This window comes from Macrosteles quadrilineatus, unplaced genomic scaffold (assembly GCF_028750875.1).
Source record: "Macrosteles quadrilineatus isolate MER2022 unplaced genomic scaffold, UCM_ALF_1.0 Scaffold_1__1_contigs__length_201487025, whole genome shotgun sequence".
NCBI classification, from domain to species: domain Eukaryota; kingdom Metazoa; phylum Arthropoda; class Insecta; order Hemiptera; family Cicadellidae; genus Macrosteles; species Macrosteles quadrilineatus.
The window spans coordinates 67,081,555-67,100,646 of NW_026542594.1; the positions used below are offsets into that span (position 1 = coordinate 67,081,555).

The window sequence follows — 19,092 nt, forward strand, 5'->3', positions numbered from 1 at the left end:
GCTCATCGTCAGATCGTCACAACGCAGGAGCCATGTGACTCGGGATACTATGATAAAACTGTTTATACCATGCTGATTGCTGATGTCGGTGCTCATCGTCAGATCGTCACAACGCAGGAGCCATGTGACTCGGGATACTATGATGAAACTGTTTATACCATGCTGATTGCTGATGTCGGTGCTCATCGTCAGATCGTCACAACGCAGGAGCCATGTGACTCGGGATACTATGATAAAACTGTTTATACCATGCTGATTGCTGATGTCGGTGCTCATCGTCAGATCGTCACAACGCAGGAGCCATGTGACTCGGGATACTATGATAAAACTGTTTATACCATGCTGATTGCTGATGTCGGTGCTCATCGTCAGATCGTCACAACGCAGGAGCCATGTGACTCGGGATACTATGATGAAACTGTTTATACCATGCTGATTGCTGATGTCGGTGCTCATCGTCAGATCGTCACAACGCAGGAGCCATGTGACTCGGGATACTATGATAAAACTGTTTATACCATGCTGATTGCTGATGTCGGTGTTCATCAGCAATCAACATGGTATAAACAGTTTCACCATGATACCCCGGGTCACATGGCTCCTGCGTTGGAAACTGTGTATACCATGATGATTGCTGATGACGTTGCTCATCATCAGATAACGAATACATAAACACAACGAATACATAATGGTTTTAACTTTAAACGTGTTTTATGGCATTGATGAATAGTGTTAATTACTATTTTTTTATGTAATTTTGTATTTAAGGAGAAGGAAAATCTATCAGTACGACGGCAGCAGCTCCTTCTCGAAATTTAATTTTGACATTTAGGTTAAAATTTGAATATAGGTTTTGTCAATTTAATTAAAATTAAAAAGTATTTAGGTACGGAGAAGAAATAAAAAAAACAAACTTTGATTAATTATACATATACAGAAAAAGGCGTAAAAACCCAAAAAGTTAGTGGGGACAAACCAAATTACACCATAAGACAATACATGTTGAAAATATTAATGAAACAAATGTTGAACACATTCTTGACTCTAAATGAAAAATTCATAGTAATAACACGAACAGTTGATTGAAAATTTTCAAAATCATTACCAAACACAAAGCCTAACGAATAATGACAGAGATTAGTTTGTAGTTGGAGGTGTCTCGGTTGGGGACGCCAAGTTAATTTTAATATGATGCGACAATTTTACATCGACATCATACGATCTCTTGAGCGTTATCACAAATGACCTATGTTATCATCAACTCCAAGAAATCTATTCATTAAACCAATCACAAGGAGGCCGTTCTTTGTCTTATCAAACTAAACCAAGCATCGTCTTAATGCCAGTCTTGTACTCGAGAATTTGGCGAAGACTCAATTGGAATTCTCATAAATAATAAGATAACTTCAAACATAAAATTGACAGTAGATGAATACTTTGGCAATTATTTCCCTTAGTTCCCAAATAAACTATTATTATAATTTGAATGTGGATAATTCACCTACTGCACTGCTCTTACTTGAAACATAGTTAACAAATTACATTAACCTTAGGCCTCAAAAGTATACACATGGAGAATCTCACTTACGTTGATAAGTAGAATCAACAGCAACATACCTAAACAGAACAGAAACATGCAATTAGAGTTTGCCAAATCAAATAGGAACTAATACTAAGCAGATACGGTAATTATTTCTTTATACTAAACGTATATACTAATGTTTAACACCAATTATTAAAAAAAAACGTATTCCATTGATAAAACGACGCAGGAACCTTACAGCATACAACAAAGGTATACGCTTAAAAAGTCGAAAATACAATCTTGTTTAGCAAGTGTATAAAGATAAAGAATAAACAATTGGGAATTTATATTGTCCGGCACATAATACGAGTAAAAACAGTTTACCAAGGTATCTTAGATCATGAACATTAATGGGTAAAAGCCTCCCTCTCCAACAAGGTAATGTAGATATAGAACTATGGAATGATTCCTGTCAGTACACGGAATCCTTTCCACTGTCGTAGTATAGTCCATATACAGAACAGTACTGTCATTACAGTCAGCCATTACAGTATTTACATATGTTTCAACTAGGAGGTATTATGCTCCCAATCGTTATATTTAAAACTTTCCAGACGTATAATTTATTTCTGTCGCGGGTGAAATATGTGACTGATGAGATGGAAGGCCGAGATAGAGTCTGTTTGATGCACTCAGATTAACTCTTGACTGCATATTTAACGTCTATAAAGATTGATAGTAAGAACCGCTAGAAAGATTAAATGTATTTTGTTAATAAAGAAGTGCCTATTAACCCGTAGCCTACATAGCAATGCTATCTGGTGTAGGGAATAAACATGCGTGAAACTTCTATCAGAGGATAAACTGTACATCTGGAAGACTACCCGAAGACCGGCGGATCCAGGTACCCACATTTTGCCATTCAAAGAAAAACTGATTCGAGTTGTTTGCAAACAACATGTTATAAAAGAGAGCCATCAAGTTTGACGGATAACGTAGTGTGTGGTGTCGTAGTGCTGATCATTATTATTACGAAAGTGGACAAAATTACAGAAACTCAGGAGTAGGGTATCCTGGAGTAACCAAAACATTACCACCTCCTGTTACATTTCTTTGTTTCGTTATATCATTCTGAAAATGGAAATATCAGAATATATGTTTATGTAGGTAGTATTTTTATCGGTACGAATGTTTTTGCGTTCAATTTGCAAACATTGATAATTGAATGAAACTGAGACTCCAAAGCGAGAGTACGTGCTAGTTGCTGAGAGTGAAGCGCGGGGGGAGGGAGGAGGTTTGTGATAACGTTGGGACTTTGGTCCTGATAAGATACTCGAGAGGAGGTCGGGGCAGTCACTCATCCAACGCTGGCAAACTTTCCACCATCCACACAATGCAATACCTGGTTACTAGTTCTAACACTGTTGAAATTGTTGGTGATCAGAGGAAAAATCTCCAAAATAAACAAAGCTGTGCCTACACATTTTTGTACTTATTATATTAATAAAATACGTGATTTTATTTATTTGTAGCTAGTAACAAGACGATACAAGATAGTTAGTAAAAAAGCCTTTAAATTGATGTTGTTTATTTTCTTGAAGTACTGATTAAACATAATTGGAGTGGACGGACATTGTTTGCGGTAGGAAAATTGGTAAACACAAAGTAATATCGGCTGTACAGTTGTAATACACGACGAATGCCTCAGCAGTACATGAGCAGCGAGCCAGCGACGCTTGGCACGTCAGCAGCGGCAGCGTAGCGGATGGTAGATGGATCACGCTCACACCGGGTATTATAACTGTATCTACTTGCGGGACCGGGATAGAAGAACAGAACTGTCTAAAATCGCGGCAACCAGTAAAACGCCCAAAATGTTTGATATCTTAACGTAAAACTATTTTAAATTTGTTGTTAATTTAAGTTTGTAAAAGTTTTACTAGCTAAAGAAAGAGTTGATCGATGCAATTGCGTTTTAGAGGGATTTCAATGAGAAAATGATCATAATTATTTCATTTTACCTAACAGCCGTAAATTTCGTTTAGCTTATTTACAGCGATGTTACGGCAGAGTTATTTCATTTCATGGCCAAATACAAATTTCCAGCAAATGTACATTCTTACATTATTTAAAAACTTAAACCTCGAGAAGCGTCTGCTGCTTTTGACCTTACGGTAATAATAGCTGAGGTCTAGTGGCATTGCCGCTATGTATGTGAAGTTTGGCAACGTCGAGACTGTAGTACACATAACCCCCTCCCATTGATGATATATGCTGTCCACATAGCGATAGACGATCGCAGTTATAGTGGCACTAACCAAGTCAATGTGCAGTCAAGGTCGTAGCTGTGTAACTGAACCAAGCAGATCATTGCCATCAGTAGCATGCATACTGTAGTACACATAATCCCCTCCCATTGATATATGCTGTCCACATAGCGATAGACGATCGCAGTGATAGTGGCACTAACCAAGTCAATGTGCAGTCAAGGTCGTAGCTGTGTAACAGAACCAAGCAGATCATTGCCATCAGTAGCATGCATACTGTAGTACACATAATCCCCTCCCATTGATATATGCTGTCCACATAGCGATAGACGATCGCAGTGATAGTGGCACTAACCAAGTCAATGTGCAGTCAAGGTCGTAGCTGTGTAACTGAACCAAGCAGATCATTGCCATCAGTAGCATGCATACTGTAGTACACATAATCCCCTCCCATTGATATATGCTGTCCACATAGCGATAGACGATCGCAGTGATAGTGGCACTAACCAAGTCAATGTGCAGTCAAGGTCGTAGCTGTGTAACAGAACCAAGCAGATCATTGCCATAATGTAGCATGCATACTGTAGTTAGTCATGTATGTAATATACAGTGACAGATGAGCTGTAACGTAACATAACCTTGTCAAGCCAAGCCGAAGCCGCTGATGTGAGGTGTGAAGTAACTTCCGCAGAACGCATCTCTGTAGGTGTAGTAGACCTTGACTTGAAAACTTCGCATTACACAATATGTCACTTCACACTCCTATCACCTTGAAAATCACTAATTATAGATACTAAATATCGTAGTACAGCCAAGCATCGTTGTGTTACCTTCTGTATCCAACAGTCAATGGTGATACCTTCGACTAAGGATAGAATTAGGCACTTAATTCCATGGTTGTAGCGATTTTTATTACTAAAATGAACGAGCGACCGGTACGTATATCCTATTGATGCTTTGCTGATTTTTGTTTTATATACTACTGGACTAACATTTTGGCTGAGCCATACAGAATTGTCAAGTTTTTTTAAGCTATAGAATAGTATATATATCTTAGCTAAGAAAAATAAATAAGGTAGTAGGCATGATTTTGACAGTAGCTCACACTGTGAGCGGCCCATTCAACAAAATTGCCTTTCTGTTAATTGGCTACAGCTGTTTCATATTGACGGGACGACTTTAGGCGACACATTTGACAGTACAATTAAACATCATTGCTACTAGCGAGGCTATAGTGCTTGAACTAACTCGGATATCTCCCCACACAAATAACAATCTATCTCTACAATGCCTAACCGATAGTTTGGAGGGCAGCCCGTGTGTGACCTCCCTGTTCGACAAACTGGAACGTGATTTCATTATCCTCGAGACGATTTTGGGGCAAAAACCGGAGGAAGATGACACTTGAGCCAGAAGCGGACTGGTTTAACAGGAAGTGCAAAAGTGAGCGAAGCGAGTGGACGGGTCTAATTACCTGGGTATCTCCGAGCCGCGGGCGGCAAGAGGGTGAACACAGTCGCAGTCGCGTACACGGGAACACGGGAGTGGTTCAGTGTATTACCTGGGTATCTCCGAGCCACGGGCGGCAAGAGGGTGAACACAGTCGCAGTCGCGTACACGGGGACACGGGAGTGGTTCAGTGTATTACCTGGGTATCTCCGAGCCGCGGGCGGCAAGAGGGTGAACACAGTCGCAGTCGCGTACACGGGAACACGGGAGTGGTTCAGTGTATTACCTGGGTATCTCCGAGCCGCGGGCGGCAAGAGGGTAAACACAGTCACAGTCGCGTACACGGGAACACGGGAACGCTTCAGAGCATTACCTGGGTATCTCCGAGCCGCGGGCGACAAGAGGGTGAACACAGTCGCAGTCGCGTACACGGGGACACGGGAGTGGTTCAGTGTATTACCTGGGTATCTCCGAGCCGCGGGCGGCAAGAGGGTGAACACAGTCGCAGTCGCGTACACGGGGACACGGGAGTGGTTCAGTGTATTACCTGGGTATCTCCGAGCCGCGGGCGGCAAGAGGGTGAACACAGTCGCAGTCGCGTACACGGGAACACGGGAGTGGTTCAGTGTATTACCTGGGTATCTCCGAGCCGCGGGCGGCAAGAGGGTGAACACAGTCGCAGTCGCGTACACGGGAACACGGGAACGCTTCAGAGCATTACCTGGGTATCTCCGAGCCGCGGGCGGCAAGAGGGTAAACACAGTCACAGTACACGGGAGTGATTCAGAGCATTACCCTACACAATCACGCTGCAGTCATCGACATACACATACAGACAAAAGACACATATACACCAATACACCCGTGGACGATATGTCAGAGGGTAGATAATGTCAATGTTTGTATACGTGGTATAATGCAAGCGTTCCAAAAGTATAAGTACACCTGGAGATTTTACGACCGCAAGATGTTGCATTGAGCCTCGGATGACAGATATTGGGGCCGGGCCACCAGCCACCACCAGCCAATATCTCAATACCGGGTCAAAGCGCTTATTAACTCTGCCCAATCTAAGATGTTTGCGCGGCACCTGATGTTTCATATCTCCTCCCCCCCCCCCCTGGGGACCCCGAGAGAGGCAATATTGAATAATTGTTTGAAACAATTCTCCGTTGGCAATTCATTCAGATTCGTTTTTAAATATTGAAATTTACATTTAAGGAAATTCCTATTTAGCCTATATATTTTTGTATATTTATAAGGGTACGCGTTTATTTATTAGTTTTTATGCTCATTTTTTCTTTTTTTGTGTAAACAAGACGATGAAATCTGTTATAAAATGCATATTGAAATAAAATGTTGTATTCAACTTCTAATTGTCGATGTATTCAAATGTCTTTGCGACTGTTCAACGACTCGACCTCAGAGTTAGCTGTAAGTGGCTGTAAGTAGTCCTAAACGTGTACATTTAAATATTTACTCTGTTTTCCTACATCCAGCATTAAACAAGCTTTAAAGACTATAATTTAAAATTCTAAACAAAACACAATTAATTTATAATTTTGTAAAGCTTAGAGTACCGGTACGCAGTTTGAACAAAGTTTGTATACAAATAACACTTGGGATTAAATATATATCAATGCTCAAAATAGAACAAGCAGGAATATTACCAAGAATGACAAGAGAAATGATATCTAAAGGCTATCTACAGACTACGCAGTGAAGCCGAGTGAGAAGTTACGTAACAGAATATTGAGGAAACTAGTGCAGTGAATTACAGTTTCGGTCATGGCTTAGAACTAGGAGGAAATACTCGCAGCAACCGATAGAGGATGGATGGAAATATAAAACATCACTGGTAGTGATTAATGTACACCATGAACAAACCATTGGAACAGTACTCCAGACTCCAGTATGAGTCCGAACGTTGTCTAAAGACTTGCAGGTAGATTGCGAATGTGCTTGAGCGATGAGGTGGTGGAAGACCTGAGAAAATTTAACTTGAACTCAATACACCAGAAGATTGTATGTAGAAGGTGGGGCGTTGACGAGACAAATTATTAATACGTTTAAAGACGACAGAAACATAGGAGCAAGTCAGAGTTTGTTTACATACATTATATGTAAACAGCTAGTACAGTACACAAGTTTAACTACTACTTATATGACCAACTCAAATACTTGTTACACTGTATACAAAGAGCAGTCTACTTTCTTATTATTTTTATAGTTTTAAAATTATTATTGGTGAAGGTAAACGTTGGTGTTGTAAATTTAACGCTTAAGAAAAAAAATTTACGTGGTTATTGCAACTAAAACTGGTATTAAAACCAACAAAAATGTTAAAAGTGTATTTGCTTAAGTTATTTTCCTTCAATGATAAGATTAATTCCAATATTATCAACTCGGCATTAATGAAGAATGCAACGGTTTCTCTAACATTTAAATAGCGATAGTACGCTATTGGTCGGTCCCTACAACGCAAAATTATAAACAAATAGGTTATTAATGTGTAGTAATTAGGTATTAATCGTATAGGCTATATCGAATTAGCTTTTCTAAATTGTGGCGGTAAATTAGTATTCACGCAAATATTATGACTTATAATTTAAAAGAATTTATCAAACCCAATCATATAATATGCTATATCATTATTGTAAATGGGAAAACTCTAAGATTACAGATCTGGACTAATTTGGATGACAGTTTGTTGTAAAAAATCAATTACTGAGACAAGTAAAAATTAAGTAGCACCTTTATTTAACAAAGCTACAAAAATGATTTCGTATGAAACAATACCACTGCATTGAGTTGTATCACGAACTTGAGCGGTCAAAAGTTGAAGGTAAATGCGTGATTTACAACAAATTATAATTTATATTGTGTTTACGTCGATTGAAAACGTATAAAACCAAACAAACTCTTGTCTGAATGAGAATCCCTCGAATTATTATTCAAAAAGGGTAAACATAACATTAGTCGGACAGCAACAGATCCGATTTAAGCCAAAGTGGTTAGTTTAATATGCATGCCAAAGTAAACAGACGACCACAGAAATACGTGAGAAATTGGCTACACAGGAGAAATCATAAAAATTAAAATGTCCGTTGGTCGCGAGCTAATTTAGCATGCGTCCCCTACAACGGAGCTGATGAGTTAATCCTATATTGTTGTAATGTCTCTATCAGCATGCGATGTTTCATTGTTTGGCGTTGAAGAAAATTGCATAATTTAAATCTGTCATACAACATAGATTGATTTTACATCATCAACACCTCAATTATCCTGGAAGTGTACCTCATAGGCTTGGCAAGGTAAGTTGAGGTTTTGTTAGTAAGATTACTTTGTGTTAAAATAGGATTTAATTAGGCTACTATTTCCAACATATCTCATATAGTAATTGACAGGTTTCTGAGTTTAAAAAATCAGAACTTCAAAAACGTTAAAACTTAAGAACTTTAAAAAGATTAGACTTCATGCTACGGGTATTATTACAGGTTAAGACAAGAGCAATGGAGATTTTAAAAGAACACGATTTTTTAGATAAACCTAGAATATCCAAATCATTACGGTAATAATTATTTTAGATTCATAATCCCTCATACAGTATTTACATTTACAATCACGAGGAAATGACCTGCTTAAATTACCAGTCAAATCGTATGAGATCCCGGTATAATGCGGCGAGAATACGATTGGCCCACATGTAGATCAAGTGTGAATGTCTGGAGAAGAGCGCAGCTAGATGCTGGACCAAATATGACAATGGCAACAAAATGTCAACAAAATCATTCGGGGTTGTAAATACTGTGTCAGTAAGTGCCGGTAGTAGACACTGCTACACACTCACTGTCTATGTTGTACATACTGTGTCAGTAAGTGCCGGTAGTAGACACAGCGACACTCATTGTCTATGTCGTATGTTCTGTGTCAGTAAGTGCCGGTAGTAGACACTGCTACACACTCACTGTCTATGTTGTACATACTGTGTCAGTAAGTGCCGGTAGTAGACACAGCGACACTCATTGTCTATGTCGTATGTTCTGTGTCAGTAAGTGCCGGTAGTAGACACTGTTATACTCATTGTCTATGTCGTATGTTCTGTGTCAGTAAGTGCCGGTAGTAGACACTGCTACACACTCACTGTCTATGTTGTACATACTGTGTCAGTAAGTGCCGGTAGTAGACACAGCGACACTCATTGTCTATGTCGTATGTTCTGTGTCAGTAAGTGCCGGTAGTAGACACTGTTATACTCATTGTCTATGTCGTATGTTCTGTGTCAGTAAGTGCCGGTAGTAGACACAGCGACACTCATTGTCTATGTTGTATGTACTGTGTCAGTAAGTGCCGGTAGTAGACACTGTTATATTCATTGTCTATGTTGTATATACTGTGTCAGTAAGTGCCGGTAGTAGACACTGCTACACTCATTGTCTATGTTGTACACACTGTGTCAGTAAGTGCCGGCAGTGGACACTGCTACACTCATTGTCTATGTTGTATATACTGTGTCAGTAAGTGCCGGTAGTAGACACTGCTACACTCATTGTCTATGTTGTACACACTGTGTCAGTAAGTGCCGGCAGTGGACACTGCTACACTCATTGTCTATGTTGTATATACTGTGTCAGTAAGTGCCGGTAGTAGACACTGCTACACTCATTGTCTATGTTGTATATACTGTGTCAGTAAGTGCCGGTAGTAGACACAGCGACACTCATTGTCTATGTTGTATATACTGTGTCAGTAAGTGCCGGTAGTAGACACTGTTATATTCATTGTCTATGTTGTATATACTGTGTCGGTAAGTGCCGGTAGTAGACACTGCTACACTCATTGTCTATGTTGTACACACTGTGTCAGTAAGTGCCGGCAGTGGACACTGCTACACTCATTGTCTATGTTGTACACACTGTGTCAGTAAGTGCCGGTAGTAGACACAGCTACACTCATTGTCTATGTTGTACACACTGTGTCAGTAAGTGCCGGCAGTGGACACTGCTACACTCATTGTCTATGTTGTACACACTGTGTCAGTAAGTGCCGGCAGTGGACACTGCTACACTCATTGTCTATGTTGTACACACTGTGTCAGTAAGTGCCGGTAGTAGACACTGCTACACTCATTGTCTATGTTGTACACACTGTGTCAGTAAGTGCCGGCAGTGGACACTGCTACACTCATTGTCTATGTTGTACACACTGTGTCAGTAAGTGCCGGTAGTAGACACAGCTACACTCATTGTCTATGTTGTATATACTGTGTCAGTAAGTGCCGGTAGTAGACACTGTTATATTCATTGTCTATGTTGTATATACTGTGTCAGTAAGTGCCGGTAGTAGACACTGCTACACTCATTGTCTATGTTGTACACACTGTGTCAGTAAGTGCCGGCAGTGGACACTGCTACACTCATTGTCTATGTTGTATATACTGTGTCAGTAAGTGCCGGTAGTAGACACTGCGACACTAGTTGTCTATGTTGTACACACTGTGTCAGTAAGTGCCGGCAGTAGACACTGCTACACTCATTGTCTATGTTGTATATACTGTGTCAGTAAGTGCCGGTAGTAGACACTGCGACACTAGTTGTCTATGTTGTACACACTGTGTCAGTAAGTGCCGGCAGTAGACACTGCTACACTCATTGTCTATGTTGTATATACTGTGTCAGTAAGTGCCGGTAGTAGACACAGCGACACTCATTGTCTATGTTGTAGGTACTGCACAGTACAGTGTGTAGTCAGTTGTCCATGGCCAGGGATGTGCAGGAATGTGCAAGTCGCGAGCAGCAGCATCAGCAGCAGACTGTCGGCTCAGCACGCTGACCACTACAGTTCCGCCTACCAGGTGTTCGTTCAACCGTTCTACATATTACTCGGATGTAAGTTTATAAATTAACCCATGTCACACTTTAATATCACGCATAAGACAGCTGCACTCACCGTGCAGATAGCTTCAGGTAGATTTCACAGTTAGGTACTGATGTTTTCCATAGGGCTACATAAAGAAGATTTTACTGGTCAATGTGCGAAGTTACTTTGTGATTAGAATTGAAATAGTTTGTCTATTCTGTTTCGATGTATGTAAACGTTTATGCCTAACCATAGTAACAATATGTAAATGAGTACATTAATTTGTTGAATTTAATGATTTTATTTGTATAAGCCCCCCTAATATACAATCTCTACATTCATATAGCTTCGCTGTAGTACGGAGGATTTATATGAATAATTTAAGATTTGCTCAAGTACCTATATACAGTTTAAATTTGTTAATCTGTGATCTATGATGACAATGAACGCGCTGCCCAAGTCCTAAAAAGCATTTTTCTACTTATCTCTTTACAACAACTTTGGATGTGAAATATCCTGAGTTGTGATATAACTTATGCTCTTGAGCAATTACATAAATTATAAAAAAAAAATAGCCTACTTGAAATGCATTTATTGAGTTTGCTATTACATAGGCCTACGACAACATTTTTAACATGGACTTAACATTTTTCGGAATTTTCAACGAGCTGCCGCCGATATTATATGATTTACTGGGTAAAATGTCACATAATAGTAGTCCAAGACGATTAGATACAAATTGTACAACAATAACAGATTATCTCAAACTATGAGTGTATTCAAGATTATGTTTGAGAGATTCTACTGTGGTTAAAATTGAACATGTACCAATTTTTGAGAGATGATTTTAATTTTGTTAGACACCTACTATTGCAACTCGAGTAATGTAAGATCAACAAATCTTAATATAGGGAGGAGTGAACGGGTAAATCAAATAAGTTGTCTACACAGAATTAATTTTCTGTACATATTCATCGAACAACTTGCATCTCAAATTCGCAATACTCCAGAATGCTTCGATAGTTTGTACAGCTGGCCTGTAATTACCATTGCCGGGTATGCAATCGTAAATAGATAATATTTCATGCAGGGTAACATTCGTAATTTAGTACTCATCATTCTGGAGTTTGTGTACAAAATCATTCTTAGGACACAACTTCAATTTTAAACTATGCTGCATACTTTCACTGGTAAATCTTACTTCGCCTGCTCGGAAATGACGGCATTGTGTAATGAGTTCGACTACAACACTAACAGTACACTCATACTTCAAACTTATGACTACAGAAGGAGATGTTAAGGTGACAGTGAAAGCACTACACAAGTCCGAACTAGCTTTCCTCTACTTACCTCTTTACAACAACTGTGGGTCCGAAATATCCCAAGTTGTGATAACTAATGCTCTTGAGCAATTGTGATGTAGAAACTGAAGCTATAGTAAGACGGACGAGTTACGCGAAATTTAATCTCACATTGGTTTACATCATTAATCCAAAGGTTATATAAGACTGTGAAAAAGGTTCTATACAAATTAGTTGATTGGTAGTAAAATAACTTGATGGAATATTTCGCAGTAGATTATCAGCACTCCTTTACAAATCTTCAATGCTGTGATTGCTATACAGCTTCATTTAAAAGGTGGGTATAATATAACAGTGTGTAAATTAACTCGTTTTAATATATTTTCTCTTGCAGCTTACAGTATGTTACAATTATTTCATTCAACAGTAAGAAAAATCGTTTATATGCTAATCTAACTTGCTTAGGAAGTTTACATCTACAGCTTCAATTAAGTGCAATTTAAGTATCAGGCTTCTAAACTATTAAAGTAATAATACGTATTATCCTTAACTCTGGATAGTGTAGAATATTAGACATATTCCCGAGTTAACTTTGATCTAGCTTTGAAGCTTTGTATTTTAACTGCATTTTGATTTTTTTATCTCCAAATGTGCATGGTTTTAATCTGATTTATTTAACTTTTTATTTTGTCTGCTGTTTGACTTAAACTAAGAATGGTTTGATTTTATTGTTAACCAATCTCTGATGGTTGTATTTTTATTTAATCGAATTATGTGTATTAGACATATCACTGTTATGGCCAAATAAAGAATTTGAATTTGAAGTGGAAAATGTAGGCCTAGTACATTTGAGCCATCGGCATTGGGCTGCTGTCAGTTACTGAATTCTGTCTTGCCAAATTTCTAACCATGCCAATCTGAAAGGACAACGATGAAGAATATTGCATATTTTATGCTAAATGTATGTTTTTAATATGGGGAAACTGTACGTATTTTTAATGTTGCATTCTGCGAACCGATCATTCAACTACTTTAGAGAAAATTTGGATACAGTTAATGGTAGGCCTATCGTACACAGCATCCCACGTCTCTGAGATTATAGATAATCTTAATGATGACGGGGGACGCCATGATCAAACTGCTATTTATAATGTTACGTAGTCTAGGTTTGAATGAGAAAAGGAAAACAATGCCTATTCAGTTACCGATTAAAATCTGAATATTTACTTTTCGGATTGACACCAATTAATATTATAAATTGTGATTGTACCTAAGACTAGTGTTATGTTTCTGCGGGCACGCCCACCGAGGCCTGTACCAGGAGCCAGCCACGTGACCAGGGCGAAGCCTTATCACGGCGTTTATGGTGATATCTCGGTGATAAGCAAGGTCGCGTCACGTTTATAGGGCTGCAGACGAGGCTATAAACCTACAAACTGCCTCCAGTGCGGCCTCGGCCTCTCGACAGCGATAAATACAATAACAACTAACCAGTGAGTGATGAAAATAAAATACAATTATGTGGACAAAACGAACAAATTGACAGATAAATAATGTCACATGTTTAACATTTACAAATTATTTACTTTCGTACGAAAAATGGTTTCGAAGTTTGTTTTTAATTAGGAAACAATAATGAAATTTTGATTTGATACCGGTACTCAATTCTAAACTCTCAATTTTAAACTGGATATCATACTACAAATTGTAAATTACTTCTCTTAAATAATGTAGCCGACTAATAAAATAACTTAAACCGACATACAATAAATATAATCCCTCAAGAGGAATTCCCGGTAATGACGGATTAGTATCTTTGCCTTAAACTATTGCTATTGCTTTTTACTGTTACCGTACGATATTATAAATTAAATAAATCAATTTAATTTGAGTTAAGCACAAAGACTATGAAAGGCCAATAACTAAACTCCAATTTAAAAATAACGGTTGGTAATAAATTAATAATATTTCTGGTACTGTATTTGTAATAACGGCAGCCTTCTTCAATCTTCAATTGAAATTAATACTACTTTGAGAGCTAAACAATTGGCTACATGGCTCATTGAATGTACAACTATGAAAGCTTGGCCAACTTTCGGTTTCGAGTGGCCAAGAAATGGTTTGAGAGCGTCCGATAAGTGATTTAGCGCAGGCTCTAGTGGCGTAACTAGAAGTGTTATTCATCACTTTTAATTTTAACATGGGTTTAACTTTTTAGGTAGGACTACGTATATTAATATAATAGTTAATGAGTTAAACATATTAAATCGTGCACGTACAAGTTATGTTCAACGATATAAACAACTCAACGTACAGTAGTTATTAACATCGTTGGTTATGTTATGATGATATCAAATAAATTTCAGCGCTACCGGAAATTATTAGTAGGCTAAATAAAAGAGGATACAACATGCATTTTTCATTCTCATACAACATATTAATAGGCCTACATGCAAATGGAAGAAAACAACATGTTTAAAAATATTATTGTAATTAGTTAATTTGATAATCAATTTTTCCGTCATATATTTGTATTAATATATATATATATATATACTAAAATATTTATAGACCAACACGAGTTCTTGACAGAAAAAGTCTTTTCCAAAAAAATTTCTAAAATAAAGACGGGCAATATTACTTAATAGGCCTACATTATTTTTTTTAAAGTAGCCTATCATTTTAAAATCCGTTATGAAATAATTTAAAACAGTAGGGTACGGTACTATGTAATTTTAACACTTTATATTAGGCCTACACTACAACCAATTGACATTTAAAACTGTGCAGTTTATTTTTAGAAAAAACGTTGTGACGTAGGTCTAACGAGCCAAACCTTGCATATAAAATAAAATTATTGACTGAGTTTTGTCAAAGACTAAATTAGTTAACCTGTTCGAATTGAAATTTTCGGTTGGTGAATAAATCGGTTAGAATAAGTTCTCTTAATTACTAGTAAATTAACTTGTTTCACACCTTAATAAAACGAATAAATTGGACTTATTTAATAAGTAGGCCTAACTGATAAGGGCGGTTAACTTATCAAAATAACATTAGCTTAAATGATATAACTCATAAACTATTACTGTAATTATGACACAATACGTTCTTTCAGAGTCTATCAAGATTTATTACCCTTAATAAAGCATATTAAAAATAATAGTTGGTAATCTATATATATAATACGCTAAGCCGATTTTTGTAAACAGAACTCCTCCCTCATTTTTAGACCGATTTTGATGATTAAAGTGTCAAATGAATGGCCCTGATCTGTAGTTTTGCAAAGTCTTTTTCGTTTTTTGAAATCTTTATTAGTTTGGGCAGGATCCTCCACCAAAGTTGGATTTTCTCCCATAAGATTAACATGGGGGAATCTAAATATTTAATTGGAAACTTTGTCTCCATGAATTTGAGAGAACGACTGGGCGTAGAAACTTGGTAGAGGTGTCCAAAGAAAGGTCTTGGTCCCTAGATGAGTTACCAAAATAAAAACTAAGTGAATCCCGTTAGGGCTCTGCCCCAGAAGCCCTTAAAGATCCCTCCACAGATTTGTTTACATTTTGTCCATGTGGATAATACTTTTTAATGAAACAGCTGTTAATTTAAAATTGTATTTTAAACAACACACATTTATTGGGAGTTACTGAATTGTCCAAAAGAAGTATTTGCAATGTTATTTTCTGATTTTAAAATTGATTTTCTTCTGTATCATGTCATATTTTGCAATATAACGTTCCATTACGAAATCAGTGGAAAATCCTTTTATCACAGTAACTGTTATTTAACAATTATTTCTTATTGAACTATCTTATATCTATTGTACGGGTTGGTGTCTGTCTTTTTCACCACTTTTGGCTATATTTTGTCATACTATAAGATTATTGCCATACATGTTTTAAATCATTGGAAAAATCTTCGATTGTGTAATAAAATGCAAAATAATACAAGTGCAGAAGTGTCTTATTAGCTTCAACATCCCCCCAACCAATTTCCCAAAACTATGCTTGAGGGTTATTTATTGGCACAGAAGTACGATATGAACTGACGTGACGTGACGAAGGAAAAATCAAACTTGCACTGCAACGGATGGACCTCCCTTTTAAAGTCAGAACGTGTCTTTTCAATAAACAGATATTTTTCTCCAATAAAATCATAGATTAATCTTTATTAGACAGATGAAATCGCGGAAGTTTTAACTACAAAAGATCCACCAATATGATTTTAATACTATTTAAAGGTTCTTCTAAAAGAAGATGTACCAGTTAACATACTAATAATAACTCCGATGATGTACAGTATGGGAAATATTTTATTCATTGAATGATCAACCATATTTGGCAACTAACGCAATTAATATCATTATTGTTTTTACACTTATTACTCTTTAAACAATGCTAAATGCTCAAAATATGTATAATTTCACTCAATTTGTCGCAGTTATATCAGTTGCAAGCCTTGAAAGTAACCGTCGATTTCGACGGGTTTCACCTAGTAAATTAATAAAAGACCTATTTATGGCTAAACAAAATCACCATTGGTTGTGTAAACAATAAAATTGTTCCTTACTTGACTAGTCCTACATATTGTGCTCTTTTTTAAATGAAAGGGTGTAGCTATTACTGTGTATCCAGAAATGTTCGGTTTAATCATGACTAATACTGTAGTTCTAACTGTCACTGTACACAGCTGACGAAGAGTGCAATGCACATGTTGACAGTAAACATTGCAGATAAGGTTTCCATGAGACGACTTTGACGTGGTTTAAACTGACAATCGAGGCGCCAGCGAGTCGCGGTCTGAGATACGCGGCGGCAACGGCGCTCTACATTCTACACTCTCAACTACGCTATTTTATAGTTAAAAACCTTTTTTTAATCTTCAATTTAAGAAATATTTTTGGTGCCAGGCGTACCGCGAGGTTTAGCTACAATTACTTCTACTTCTACACACACTGATATAGGCATACACTAACGAAGAAAGTATTAAGTATATAGTATTAATAGAATCAAATGTTACCTTCCATCCAGCAGAGCTGTTGCTGTCCCCCTTGTCCTTGAAATAGGGCACGTTCTGCACCATCCACTCGTATATCTGTGACAACGTGAGCCTCTTTTCCGGCGCCGAGCTGATGGCCTGGGTGATGAGGTCCGCGTACGACAGGTTGCCCCAAGCGTTCCTCCTGCTGGAGTTCTTTTTGAGCGCGGCGGTGGCCGACGGCACCACGGGTCCTCCGATGCCCAGGATCTTCTGGTCCAAGCCGTCACCTACCTCGCACTTGATGTTGGTCGGCTCCTCTACGTAGTTCTCCGGTCTAGGCAGAGGCCACGTGTTGGACCTCGCCCTGGTTTGAGGCTCGAAGCCCATGTCTATCTCGCTCATAGGCGGCTCCATCATCTTACACTAGAATCACTCGGTCACAATCACAGCCGACGATTCCTTCAATTTCACTACAATTGGAATAATAAATGTCTCCCACGTTAACACACCGACGCGCGTTCGCCGTCTAATATTCTAATAGAGTCGAAGGAGAGCGCCAAAGTGTTATCCGTCATCACAAGGTCACCCGCTCGTAGTCTACTGCGACGGCACCAGGCACCACGTGAGTCCAGCAAACTGCGCGGAAATAAACAATGTTTTATTATACGTATCAATTGACGCACCACGGCTTGATTCACCCCGAGTTACATAATTAGTACCATGTCACAGATCGTACTCGCCGACGTGGGTTATGCGTGAAATACGTCGTAGACCGGAGAACAAACTGACGCGACCTACCCGAACCGAGTGTTGCCACCTTCTGAGCTCCGCGAGCGACGCAGTTAACAGCTGACCGTGACGTCATGCGGCCGCGCATGCGCATATTGCCTACTACACTACTACACCATTGTTGTACTCCGCCGCGCCGCGCCGCTGCCGAACAGTTTAAATGCTAATATAATTGCACGCAATTCTCATTCTTATTCTTTCTTCTTCCACGTGTTTGAATGGTTAAAAAAAGAAACTCCGGTTCAATTCAACAACTGTATTAATTGATATGTTTCTTCAGATTACTTTCCTCACCATTACGTCCATACACATCAGAAGTTAGTCAATGATGGATAATGAATTTAAACAAAAATCCACCAATAAACAAATAAGTAAACAACATAACCGACGATAGTTGCTTTGAGTGTATCAATTAAAAAATCTATATACGGGTATGTATACACACACATATTTAATGCGCCATTGGCTTTGAGTGAAAAATCCATCAATGTAACCTCCCTATTCTTACTGTGGTTTATCACTAATTGGCTACTGTCACAGTTAGTTATAAAGTTTTTTGTGTTATTTTGTACATTAAACTTACAATAAATGTGTAAGAGTGGTCGTTATCTTAAATGACTCTTATTACAAACTTTTAGACTTTACAACACTCTTTTAACAACTATTTTTTATCTCTCTCCTTTAAACGCTATCGCATGAGTCTTATTACATTCAAATGTGATTACCAAAATAAAAGTCTAGTTTATGTCATTCTGAAAACTGTTTTCTTCGAGGCATTGATATATTCATTGTAATAGTTTAGCTCATTCTGTTTATAAACATATAGCTATTTATTTGACTGCAATTTACACGAATAGCTCTACACGTTTAATTTATATCAAAGGCTTATATTATTTATACAATGAAAATGTTTAAACGCTGTCGG

At 38.0% G+C, this 19,092-nt stretch overlaps 1 protein-coding gene across 1 annotated transcript in view; it reads right to left on the minus strand.

Annotated features, from left to right (window-relative positions):
* The window catches only part of LOC128983475 (forkhead box protein O), a 106,599-nt gene extending 88,411 nt beyond the window's left edge, over positions 1-18,188 (minus strand). Inside the window, exon 1 of the mRNA XM_054402771.1 lies at positions 17,418-18,188. Coding sequence (XP_054258746.1) covers positions 17,418-17,795 — 378 coding nt within the window. The 5' untranslated portion in view covers positions 17,796-18,188. The remainder of the gene's footprint in view (positions 1-17,417) is intronic.
* Positions 18,189-19,092: the final 904 nt, after the last annotated feature.